Source organism: Empidonax traillii, unplaced genomic scaffold (assembly GCF_003031625.1).
Source record: "Empidonax traillii isolate 1590-97213 ecotype Southwest subspecies unplaced genomic scaffold, ASM303162v1 scaffold1677:size138040, whole genome shotgun sequence".
NCBI lineage: Eukaryota > Metazoa > Chordata > Aves > Passeriformes > Tyrannidae > Empidonax > Empidonax traillii.
Genome location: NW_020956870.1, coordinates 98,627 through 111,028, shown reverse-complemented (window position 1 = coordinate 111,028; position 12,402 = coordinate 98,627). Strand labels below are relative to the sequence as shown.

Below are 12,402 nucleotides of genomic sequence, written 5' to 3'. Positions count from 1 at the left end.
CTCTATAACTCTTAGCCATTAATTTTCCCACTAAACCAGTGTCAGTAGATTAACTGGGAGGGAATCTCTCTGTATTTGCTCTCTTAGATCGAGTACAAGAAGAGGGGAGCAGCTGGTGTGGGGGTGACCATGCTGGGACGTCCTGACATCGAACTGGCCAAGGAGGTGTCCAAACTCACCAGCCAGGTAAGGAGGAGTTAAAAAGTGGGGGGAAACTCTGCAGCAATGAAAGAAATGAGACAAAATATTAATGTCACAATATGAATGTCGCTATTGTAGCTGAAATTATGTCTAGATCAGGGGGAAAGGGAAAAAATGAAGTAAAAATTAAATACCGGCACAAGGTATTTCTTTGTTCTAGTGATTTACTGAATGTCATTAATGGAGGTATTTAAAATCCTCTGAAAATGGTGTTGTGAGAAGATTTTTATTTTTTTTTAAATGCTAAAGCTGAAGTGTTTGCCACGTTCTTTTTTCAGCTCTTCTGCCTTTGCAAGAACCACCCTTTGACCCAACTCTCACTCCCCACCCTTTGAACCAGCACTGGGTTCCTTTCACCACTTTCTCCTCCGTGTCTTCCCAACAATCTCTTGCCAGCCCCTCAGATCTTGGCTCCTTCTCCCCCATTCCTGCTTCCATGCTGGAGTCTTTGCCTCTCTGACGTTGCTTTCTCGCTGCTGATTGCAGGCTGAGTATCTCAAACAGCACCTGAGGGGCCACGGAGCTGCGTCCTACGACACCCCCTGGATGAGAACCTTTAAGAAAGCCAATCTGCTCAGTAGCCATGTAAGATAATTTTATTTAAGTGACACCTGTTGTGCAGGTGTCTCTTGCTTGCCTGTCATCTTGCGAGTTCTGAAGCACCACCACCCTGTGGAAACCTTACTGTGCCCTTCCAAATGGCTTTGGAGCTCCAGGGTTCTTAATGGAAGTTGCTGATGCACACTTGGAATGGGAAAACTCAGCTTTTTCACCCTAAAACTCGAGGTGTTATTTTCTGAAAGTGTGCACAAAAAAAAGGAAATATATGTGTGTGACAAACCTGAATGATGGTGCTGGAGATTTTCAGTGAACAGTCATTAGAACCTCATTTTAACTATTCAAACTCCTACTAAAACTTCATTTAAACTTTATTTAAATTTTAAATTTTAATTTATTTATAAAATGTAACCAGCCTGTTTGCAGTATGCTGGAATTTCCTAGTGGAAAAGTAGTGTGTGACTGAATCAATCCCAGAGCCTGGGAGGGCTTGGAGGGCATTTCTTCTCCTTCTTTCCACCTCAAAACCTTTGCAAAATAAAAATCAAACAATGAGCCTGGATTGCAGATGTTGAAGTGGCAGCAGGGGGTCTGTGCCATTTCAGTGTCACACACGTATTTTCAAGGGAAAAAAAGGAGGGATTTTGATTTTTCCATGTCTGCTGCACGTAACTGTTGCATGTTGGAGTGTCAGGAAAACCAAGGATCTCTTCAGCAGAGCCAGGGAGTCTTAAACTGAACCACTGAACTACAAGAAAAAGAAGAAATTAAGTTCATTCCCGTTCAGTGCTGAGCTCCTCCTTTTCCGTGCTCTTGTCCCAGTGCTGACCAGTCCTCTGGGTCCTTTTCAAACATTCTTAGCTGAGATTTGTTTTGGTTCAGTGAGGGAGCAAAGAATGACTGGAATATCTTTGTTTTCTTTTCTCTTGGGCATCTCTTCTCATAAACTTCTTATTTGTAAAGCTTTATGTCCTGTTTGGTTATCCACTCGTTTTTTTTTTTCAGTTGGATTTTGTCTGTCTGTCGTGCCTTGCTTTCAATTCTGCATTTTTTGAGGTTAAAAAATTGCCATTCCTGTCAACATTTCTCTGCTTCCAGCCTGGATCTGCTGGATTATTATGGCTCTCATTGCCTGGCTGCTGCTGCCGTGGTTTGGAAGTGTTGCTAAACCTTTTGTATAATCTAATTCCTGGTAATTAATTGTGTCCCTGTCCTGTTTGTGACCATTAATGCCATTCATCTCTTACTCAGCCAGAACGCAGTGTTTGTATAATAACATCAAAAAGTATTTGATGTATTGACATCTTCAGTGCTCTTCTGTCTTCTAAAGCTCTTATTTCTCCAAGAAATATGTAAAAAGTTCTTTTAAACACTCTTATATATCCTTATATTATATTATATCCTCTTACATTGTATCTTATTATGTATAAAATATCATATATATTTGAGATATATATATAATTATTTTATTTTGTACTCTTATTACACCTCTCTTTTTACCTCTTGGTGAAATACTTTTAATCAGCACCCATTTCCCATCAAATGAAAAACTCCCCCTGCCCCAGGGAGGGAGTTTGGCTGTATTTTGGCACCACAATTCTCTCACATCTTCAATTTTCCCACTGAGGAGCTGCAGTTTTTCGATTCAGGTGGTGTTTTGTAACTGCAGATGTAGATTTTCTCTCAGTGTCAGGTTTTCTTTGATATTTAACCTTTATTCCAGTGGGTGCCTTCAGGTCATTGCCCTTGTTCCTCTCCCCAGCGGTCCCAATGAAGCAGAGCCTCTTTGCCATCTGCACCGAACGAGCAGGTGCTCCAGAGCAGCTCTAACCCCCTGGTTGTTTCCCTTTGTAGGTGAAATACAAGGAGAACTTTTCCAAAGAGTTGGGCAAGAAGCCCAAATATGATCTGAAGGAGGCCAAAATCTACAAGACCATGAAGGACGCCCACAACATGGCCAGCGAGGTACGGGGGTTGCGCCGTGCCCTGAGGGGGGAAAGGTCGGGTTTCTGTCCCCAAAAACCTGCTGGGTGTCACTAAAACATCCATCAGCCCGGTTTCCTGAGGTGGTTTGTGCCCCCTGGCCCACAGGTGAAGTACAAAGCTGACCTGAAGAAGCTCCACAAGCCGGTGACGGACATGTCGCAGTCGCTGCTGATGAACCACGTGCTGAGCACGAGCCAGCTCGCCAGTGCTGTAAGATCATCCACTCGCCCTCCATTCCCAATTCCACCTGCAATTCTCTCTGCTAACCCCTCCTGTAACAGCTCCTCCCTGTGTTGTGGCCAGGGCCATCACCTGGTAGTGATCTCTTCCTCCTCTTCCTAATTCTGAGTTCCTCGTTAACCAGCGGCTTCACCACTTTGGGAAGGGAAATCTTTGAAATCCCCTGATAATTTTTAGTGGATTGATTCTTTATCCCATTTTAACTGGTTGCACCACACTAACAAATGCCTTTTTTTTTTTCTTTATTGATTAATATATTTAAATTCTTTAATTTTTTCTGGTTTTTTTTTTTATCTTTTCATGTTTGTTTAACATCCCTATTATAAACCTCCATAATTATGCCTAACAAAACAATTGAGAATTTTACTGAGAAAAGGCAAAAAACCATTGTATCTTGGTACAGCCTTTTCTTGTATCTGCTGTGTTTTCTCTTTCCTTTTTCTTTTTTTTTTTTTTTTTAATGGTTTTGACAAAAACAAAACAAAACAAAAAAAAATAACCCACGCCTTTAACTCCCAATTTCCAAAAATCACTTCTAAACTTCTTGCTTTTTTGTTTTGCTTCTTGTATTTCTAATAATTCCTCTTCGATGTTCCATTTGAAGTGCTGCTTTGATTGGGCCTGAGAAGTAAATTTCCTGAGGGCTTTTTTTTTTATTATTGAGATGATTTTTGACACCTTCCCTTCAGTACCAGTACAAGAAGCAATATGAGAAGAGTAAGGGTCACTACCATGTGGTGCCAGATAACCTTGAGCAGGTTCATCTCAGGGAGGCATCAGAACTCCAGAGCCACGTAAGTTGCTCGTGTGTTTGTCGTCATCCCCAAAAAATATCCATCCCTGAAATCCTCCCAGGGAATTCTGCTGTCTCTGACAGTCCCTCTCTGCTTCACCAGCACTGCCCAGTGAGAAATATCTGCACATTTGCAAGTTAATAAATAAAATATACGGATAAAAAAGATACCTTCATTCCACAGTCAATCTCAGTTCCTCACCCTGCTGTACGTGGATTTTTTACACATTTATCAGGGGGATTTTCCTGTAGAAAAACGACCTGGAAATCACAGGAAAACTGGAAAGTGAAGGAATCAGGGTTGATGTTCTCAGTGTAGGTTCAACTGCTTTAATTATTCCAGTGAAAGGAGAACTCTGCCATTCTTTTCCTGCATCCAAAGTTGTTTTAACCCAACTGTTAAATCTGTCTGTTGTTTTTCCCCTCTGGAATAAAATGGTGAATCATTCCAGAGAAATTCATGCTCTGATTTGGTCTCTAATCCTCTCTATCCCAAGTTTTTATTGGCTGTAGAGCAGGAGGAAAATTGCTGGTGGGACACAAAGGTTATGGCATGGAATGGAATTCCAGGATTTTTTGGGTTGGAAGGGACTTTAAATCCCATCCAGTCCCACCCCCTTCCCCTATCCCAGCTTGCTCCAGCCTGGCCTTGGACACTTCCAGGGATTTTCAAGGCGTGGAAGAGCCAAAAGGCCACAGAGCAAAGGACTGTGAGAAAATGGTTGTAATCAGGTTCAAGTTAAATTTGAAGTCACTCATTGAACTGTCAACAGTTGGTGCCCTAAAGGCTGGGTAATGTAATTTATAGGAAGAATATCTTCATCTTGGTGGACATTTTCCTTCCTGGGCACCAAAGTTGACGTTTGATGGTCAGTAATGGAATTTTCAGGAAGGTAAATAGTATTAAACATTGATTTTTTTTAACCACAGAACTGTTGTCAGTGAGCAGATATCAGTCAATGAATTGGGTTATTTAGGAGGGTGACTTTTTTGTCTTTTCTCCTCAGGTGAAATACAGGGAAAAGTATGAGAAGGAAAAGGGAAAACCCATGTTGGACTTTGAGACTCCCACATACCTCACAGCAAAGGAGTCCCAGCTGATGCAGAGCGAGGTACAATCAAAATCAATACTGATGGTCAAAAAACCACCCTAAAATTTATATTTTATAGCTAAACTTAATTAGATATTTAATAGGCAGTTATATCTGCGTCCTGTGCATGCTGAGAGGCTGGAAAATGATAGTTATATCATATTTCTTTACCCTGGTTATGAAATGCCACCCTGAAAATTCCTGAACCTTTCCCGTGCCACAGGAAAGTGGTTTTTATCTGTTGGTTTTTCAGCAAGAAGCTGTCAGTAAATGAAGCTTAAAGTAGTCTTTGAGTGAGAAATGTAGCGTGAAATGTGTCTCCCTTAAACTTTTTCACCTGAAAACTCCATTTCTGAGGAAGCCCTTTATTCCCTGTGTGTCCCAGACCTGTCACTTGATTTCCCTCAGCAGTTTTGTTGGTTTATTTGAGGTATAATCTTGTTCTGGCACAGATGGGGGCTTGGACATGCTGAAAAACACCTTTATAGGGCCATGTAAGTTATTGTGTTGGGAGTGATTCCTTTAAAACAGTTTCTCTGCACAGACAAATAATTAGAAAAATTAAAAAAAAAATAAAGGCAGGACCTGGTCATATTTCCATTGAAAAGCAATGAGCTCTTTCTTAACCATCAGTGAAAATAGGATTTATTGCTTTAGGTGCCCTCAAATAGTGCCTTTAATACCAATCCCTTTTCCATCCTCCCAGTGGTTTTTCACATCATTAAAAATTGGGATAAACATTTGCTATTTTGCTTTTTTTTTTCCCTTTCTTTCTCTCATCAGAAAGAATACAAGAAGGACTTTGAGGAGTCCATGAAGGGCAGGAACCTGGCTGGCCTGGAGGTCACACCATCCCTCCTACACGTCAAATATGCCACCAAAATAGCCAGTGAGGTACCAGCAACTCTGTGCTCCTTCCCTCTGCCCTCCCCAGCAATCCCACTGAGATTCCCAGCACCCTTTCTTCTCCTATTCCTGTTTCCTGCTGCTCTGACTGTCCTCATCCTACTGGTCCATGTCTGTGTGCCTTGGAAATTCATCTCCAGCAATAATCCCTGTATTCTGTTGTATCAGTTCCTCTATAACCCTCGACAATATTCTTTCCTGTTTTCCAGAGCCCCTTTTTTTTTTTTTTTCTCTTTTGGAGCTTTCGTGATTCTTTTTATTTTAATTCTTTTAATTGTTATTATTATTATTATTATTATTTATTTTTTTAATCATTATTTATTTATTTGTTATTAAATGGTAAGGCCCAGAGCTCCCTTTAGCCTGGATTTGCAGGTTTGTTTTTTTTTTCCTTCCCCATCTCCTACAGAAAGAGTACAGGAAGGATCTGGAGGAAGGTGTCAAGGGGAAAGGACTGACAGCCCTGGAGGAGACTCCAGACATGCTGAGAGCCAAGAATGCAACTCAAATCCTCAATGAGGTATGTCAGGGCTCTTTGGAAAATTCCTGAGTGGATGGAACGTCCTCCAGGTGTCATGGAAAGGAAGAAGTTCCTCCAGATCAGCTCCAAGCCCCGTCCAACCTGGCCTTGGACATTCCCAGGGATCCAGGGGCAGCCACAGCTTCTCTGCCCAACCTGTGCCAGGGCCTGCCCACCCTCCCAGCCAGCAATTCCTTCCCAATATCCCATCCAAACCTCCCTTCCCACTGAGGGAGGAGTGAACTTTGTCATTCCCTGGAAACTCCCGAGCAGGGAGGGAAAATGAACATGAGTGGGTGACGAAGGATCAAAAAGGGAGCTCTTTTGTGCCTTTGCAGTCACTGCCAGGAATCCAGGGGGGAAAGAGGTGCTTGGGATCAGTGGTCACATCAGTCCAGGGACTCATTTAGGTCATTGCCTGAATCAGTCAGGGGACCAAAGCCAGGTCTGAGCCACAAAGTGCCCCCTTGAGTGGGTGCATTTGGCTGTGAGTGGATCTTGGCAGTGTTCCTGCTCTGAGGTGTGCTCCTGAAACTGAACTCGCTGCAGGTGTTTCCTTCCCGTTGCCATGAGCTGTTCCCTGTCTTCCTCTGCAGAAAGAGTACAAAAAGGCCTTGGAGTTGGAGATCCGAGGAAAGGGCCTGACAGAGCTGGCTCTGGAGACCCCGGACTTTGTGCGGGCCAAGAACGCCACGGACATCGCCAGCCAGGTGGGTGGGGGGCACCCTGAGCCACCCCCCGGGGCTCTTCTGAAAGGCAACCTTAGTTCTTTGGGCTCAAACCCGGTGCAAGTTGTTGTGCAGAGATGATTGAGGCGCCTAAACCTGAGCTTTGCCCGACAGATCAAATACAAACAATTGGCAGAAATGGAGAAAGCCAACTACACCAGTGTCGTTGACACTCCCGAGATTATTCATGCCCAGCAGGTCAAGAGCCTTTCCAGCCAGGTATCTCGAGTGAAGCCACTTAATCACTGTTCACTGGCCACCAAGTACTAATTTGGGCACCTAAATAACCCCCTCTGACACCTTTCAGGACACGCCAGGAAGCAAATCTCTCTAGAGCTGTGATGTGGCGTCTTACTCTGAAATTCCGCGTCAATAATCAAATTAATTGGTTTTCATGCTGTATGATACTCTGCAATACCAAAGCTAATTCTTTCCTGCGTTGATTCAGCTTAATTTCCCCCTCCTTAATAAGCTAATCTTTGAATTAATTACACAGGGGTCATAATCTCAGTTTCTGGCAGGCAGAGGAGCACTCACATCTTCGTAACCATGGGCATTATGCAGCAGTAGCTAATGCCAGCTCATCACTGCTTTTGTTGGTTTCTGTTTTAATGTATTTGGGGCTTTCCATCAGAAAAAATACAAGGAAGAGGCAGAGAAGAGCATGTCACACTACGTGCCTGTGGCTGACACCCCAGAAATGCAGCGAGTCCGGGAGAACCAAAAGAACTTCAGCACGGTGAGTATGGAAATACAATCATTGAAATATTATTCTCAGCTCCAAAGAGAACTCTGCAAGTAAAGGTTTATGGCACAGAGTCAGACATCTGACATTTTACCTGAACTTTCCCAACAGCTCCAGTACCAGTCAGACCTTCAGAACAGCAAAGGCAAAGTCACAGTTGTCCAGGACACCCCCGAGATCCTGCGGGTGAAAGAGAACCAGAAGAACTTCAGCTCGGTAGGGCCACTTTGTGTCCTCAGTTTTCCCCAAAAATCCACTTTAATGCTGGATAAAATAACTATTTTTGGCTCACCTCTTCCAGGTTCAGTAGACTTACCTGGGTTTTGTGGAGTGTTTTGACCTCCTGTTTTTTGTGTAGCGCACTGATTGCACTTTTTCCCACCCATAGCTGTGATACAGTTGGACAGTCACTCCTGTAATTAATTAGTATTCATTAGTAATTAATTAGTGTTCCTTTGCCTTTGTCCTGTTACCCTGTAATGCATTTTTGTCCTGTGGCCCCTCGTGCAGTGTCTGCCTGATTTGTTGCCCAGTCCATGTTGCTGTGAAGTTCCCCAAGTCTGCACCATTATTGGAGCACACAACAAAGGGGGAAACATCTGTGGATAGCAAATTAGAGCAAATTACAATATTCCATCCTAAAAGTAGCCCACATGTGTTTGGATCATGGAATTAGGGAATGGTTTGAGTTGGAAGGGACCTTCCAGCCCATCTCGCCCCACCCCCTGAAGGGCACCTTCCATGAGCCCAGGTTTCTCAGGTGTCCCACTGAAATATATTTGATTTATTATATCATTGATATTCTATTTAAAGTGCATCAAATATAAATGAGCAGCCCCTTTTTTTTTTTTTCCCCCAAATGGTGCACAGACTTCAGGCAGTGCCTGGAGCTGATCCTTTGTGTCCCAGCTCCCCCGCTAGGAGCAAGAATGTTGTGTTTTGGATGCTTAACCTTGTTGTCTTCATTCTAAACGTTAAGATTTTGTATAAAGAAGACATTGGAACTGGAACCACTATTGAAAAGACACCAGAGATGCAGAGAGTTAAACAAACCCAGGATAATATCAGCTCGGTACAAAAGCATTGATTTTTAATCCTCTACCACTGCTAATTCCTCTTGAAATAATATTTCTTTTTCTATTTTTTCTTTTTCTTCTCGTGTTGCTAACAGTGGTTTGGCAATAACCCCACCCAGTTAGGGGTGACTTTATTCAAGTTTTTGCCTCTCCTTTTTACTTTAACAGTCACCTTTCTAATGATTAACACTCAGATTCTTACTTACAACCCGTTTCTAAACCACGAGAGCTCTTGCCAGCATTTTAACCTCATCCCAAATGTTGTTTGGACAGAATCAAAGAATCATTTTGGTTGGAAGGGACCTGTTCAGAGCATCTTTTGCTCCAGCAGGATCTGGAGGTTGCTTGGACGAGCTGGGTTTTGAGTATCCCACGGGATGAAGATTCCCCAACCTCTCCAAGCAACTTCTGTTCCACTGTCTGACCATCTCACAGTTCAAAGGTGTTTTGCTGTGGTCAGACTGAATTTTCTGGTGGTGTTTTTTTATTTTTTGTTTCGTTTTGTTTGTTTGTTTTTGTTTTGAGGGTTTTATTTGTTTAGGATTTTTTTTTTAATGGGTTTTTGTGTTTTTTTTTCTGTTTGGTTGGTTTTGTTTTCTTTTTTTTTTTGTTGTTGTTGTCCTGTCACTGAGAGCTCCTAAAAAAAGCCTCGGTACAGCTTCCCTTGTCGAGCTTTTACCTGATACCAAGAGCTGCAACGCTCTAAAATCGGAGCAATTCCACATATCCCTTCCCTCTCCAAGCTCATAAATCTCTTCCCTGCTTTTTTTTTTCGGAATGCTGGTGTCGTTTTGGTCTAAACCCCTAACATTTCAGTGGGTTTGTTGGTGCAGATGGTGCTCAGTGTGTTGTGAGGTGCGTTTTCCCTCGCTGTGCCCAGGAGATGCAGAGAGTGCTGAGGTGGGGGGTGACGACTCCCACCTCGGCTGAACACCAGGGATTCCTGCACAGCCCAAATTCTCCCTTCACTGGCAGAAAGGCCAGGTGGAATCAGGTCCCAGCTGGTTTCACAAACCCCTTTCAGCGTCATTCCCAGCGACTGAAGTTGCCTTGTACCGGGTTTCTCGGGAAGGTGACGGGAATCCTTTCCCAGCTGCAGCCCACGAGCTCCTCTCAATCCACGAGCTCAGGATAACTCTCTTTGTGCATCCACAACCATCCCATTCCGCGCTCCAGTGCCAACCCTCGTTGCTGTGTGTGCCTTGCAGATCAAGTACAAGGAGAGCATCGGGAAGGGCACCCCCATCCCCGACCTGCCGGAGGTGAAGCGCGTCAAGGAGACCCAGAAGCACATCAGTTCGGTAAGGTCCCCTTTGTGTCCCCTGCCACCCCCAATTTGTGTCCCCTCCCACCCCCCACAGCTCCTGCTCCAGCCTCTGGGCCTGCCTCCTGCTTTTATGGTTGGGAAGAGCCTCCCAAATGAGCATCAGGGGGTTTAAATCCCTGAATTCCATCATGATCAGTCACTGCCTGTGATTAATTCATTCTGTGGCCTTTCCTAAACACTGAAGGAGGGACAAAAATGACCCAGGTTGTGTTGTAATTAGGCTGGAAAAAAATGGATCAGCTAGGGAGGACTTGGTGGAAAAAAACCCAAGTGGAGCCTCTTTATGGTCACAAAATAAGGGAAAACAAAACCTGGCTGTTCCCTTTTCCAAGTGTAGATTTTAGCAACCACTCAACGTGTTTCCCAGCTCATTTTTGCACAGCTGAGCTGTTTCCTTAATTTTTTTTCCCCACCTTTCACATGGTTTTATTTTCCCTTGCTGGGATTGCTTTATTTTTGTGGGGGTTTTTTTGTCGTCGTTTCAGTGAAATCAAGCAGTGAAAGTTGCTGCTGGTTTGTTTGTTTTTGTTGTTTTGTTTTTTTTTTTTTTTCACTTACCTCGTTTTGGTGCAAGCATTTTACTACTTGCAAGAAGAGCCCTGAACGCAATTTTGTCATTTGTCAGTCCCTTTGTCACGTATTTCTACGTTGTGTCCCACAGGTGTTGTACAAGGAGGAGCTGGGCACGGGCACCCCCACGCCCGTGACCCCCGAGATAGAGCGAGTCAAACGCACGCAGGAGCACATTAGCTCGGTACTGCCCGGGATTGCAACAACAAATCCCAACCCTGCTGTTGCAATCCCGCCCTGGAACCCCTAACACTCCTCCTCCCTCAGGGCTGCAGTCCTGGCTTTGCCCTGGCAGTGTCTTAACTCTGATATTCCCCCTGTTTGTGCTTTTTGGGGGGATTCACACCTTCCTCTGCGTTTCCTCTGAGAGCCCAAAGTGAATTTACCTCCCCGTGTTCATCTCGAGCCTTTATCTTCTCTCCCCTCCCATCCCCTATTTACAGAATGATCCCCCATCAGCCTCTTCATTAATCTTGGCCTGTGGATCCGGTGTGAAGTGAATCAGCAGTGACCTAACGCTGAGCATGAGCCAGGGCAGGGGCAGAGGAGGTGGCTGTGCCCCTGCTGAGGGGGTTGCTGTGGGCACTGTCTGTCCCTGGCAGGTGTTGTACAAGGGCAGGGGCAGAGGAGGTGGCTGTGCCCCTGCTCAGGGGGTTGCTGTGGGCACTGTCTGTCCCTCACAGGTGTTGTACAAGGAGGGGTTGGGGACGGGCACGGCCACCCCGGTGACGCCGGAGATGGAGCGAGTGCGGCGTAACCAGGAGAACATCAGCTCGGTACTGAGCCACACCCTCCCCTTCCAGTGCCACTGACACCCCTTCAGCTCCTCCCTGACACCATCCTTCCCATTCCTGATGGAACTCTGAGCAGCCCTTCCCTTGTGAAGCCACTGCAACCCTGTCAGGATCCGATATTTTCCTTTTCCCCTCATTGAACCTGTTACTGAGTTCTCCCAGCAGGGAGATTTTAACCCCAGTAAATTGAAGCAGTTGAGCGGTGCCTTGTTTGAATTCCCAAGGGATTGTTAATAGTGGGAGTGGTGTCACTGAGCCCACCCTTCCAGCATCTCCAGCCTCACCTCTGCAGTGGAAAACAAACCCTTAACCCTTCCTGGGTCAGGGAATCGTGGAATGGTTTGGGTTGGAATTTCTGCTGTGTTGGCTGCTCTCTTACACCCTCCAGTCTTTGTAAGGAATCCAGGTGGCATTCCCAGCTCACTGCTTAGGAAAACATGGTGATAATTGCACATAGATGGAAAAATTGCTGTAGGGAGGAATATTTATGTGGATCACTTCTCCTCCTGACCCTTCCCAGCCATCGTTTTGCTCAGTATTCCTGTTTAATTGGAGCACTTTATGCTCATTTTGCTGTTTGAGATGGGGAATCCTTTGCAGGAGGGTTGCCAGGCAGTTGAGAATTCCCACATTTCTGTGCCCAGGGGAAAGAAAAAGCTCAGTGGAACCTCAGCCCCCTGTTTTCACTGAGGGTTTTTCGCTGGGCTTTGAACAAGGCTGGAAAAACACCATTTTTCACACTTTGACGTTTCCCTGTATTAAATTATTGCTCTTCCCTCTCTCTTCACTCTTTTCCTTTTTTTAACTTCTCTTTTTCCTTTCTCCTTTTTTTTTCCCTCTTTCTCCTTTTTTTTTCTTTTTTTCCCT

At 44.5% G+C, this 12,402-nt stretch overlaps 1 protein-coding gene across 1 annotated transcript in view; it reads left to right on the top strand.

The window, feature by feature from the left end:
* Window positions 1-12,402, top strand: part of NEB (nebulin) — a gene marked incomplete at its 5' end in the record, with an annotated part of 51,222 nt that overhangs the window by 27,007 nt on the left and 11,813 nt on the right. Inside the window, 16 exons of the mRNA XM_027908313.1 lie at window positions 88-186; window positions 688-786; window positions 2,614-2,724; window positions 2,851-2,955; window positions 3,675-3,779; window positions 4,786-4,890; window positions 5,653-5,763; window positions 6,185-6,295; window positions 6,892-7,005; window positions 7,138-7,242; window positions 7,658-7,762; window positions 7,880-7,984; window positions 8,748-8,840; window positions 10,053-10,145; window positions 10,833-10,925; window positions 11,425-11,517. Of these exons, the coding sequence (XP_027764114.1) occupies window positions 88-186; window positions 688-786; window positions 2,614-2,724; window positions 2,851-2,955; window positions 3,675-3,779; window positions 4,786-4,890; window positions 5,653-5,763; window positions 6,185-6,295; window positions 6,892-7,005; window positions 7,138-7,242; window positions 7,658-7,762; window positions 7,880-7,984; window positions 8,748-8,840; window positions 10,053-10,145; window positions 10,833-10,925; window positions 11,425-11,517 (1,647 nt within the window). The remainder of the gene's footprint in view (window positions 1-87; window positions 187-687; window positions 787-2,613; window positions 2,725-2,850; window positions 2,956-3,674; window positions 3,780-4,785; window positions 4,891-5,652; window positions 5,764-6,184; window positions 6,296-6,891; window positions 7,006-7,137; window positions 7,243-7,657; window positions 7,763-7,879; window positions 7,985-8,747; window positions 8,841-10,052; window positions 10,146-10,832; window positions 10,926-11,424; window positions 11,518-12,402) is intronic.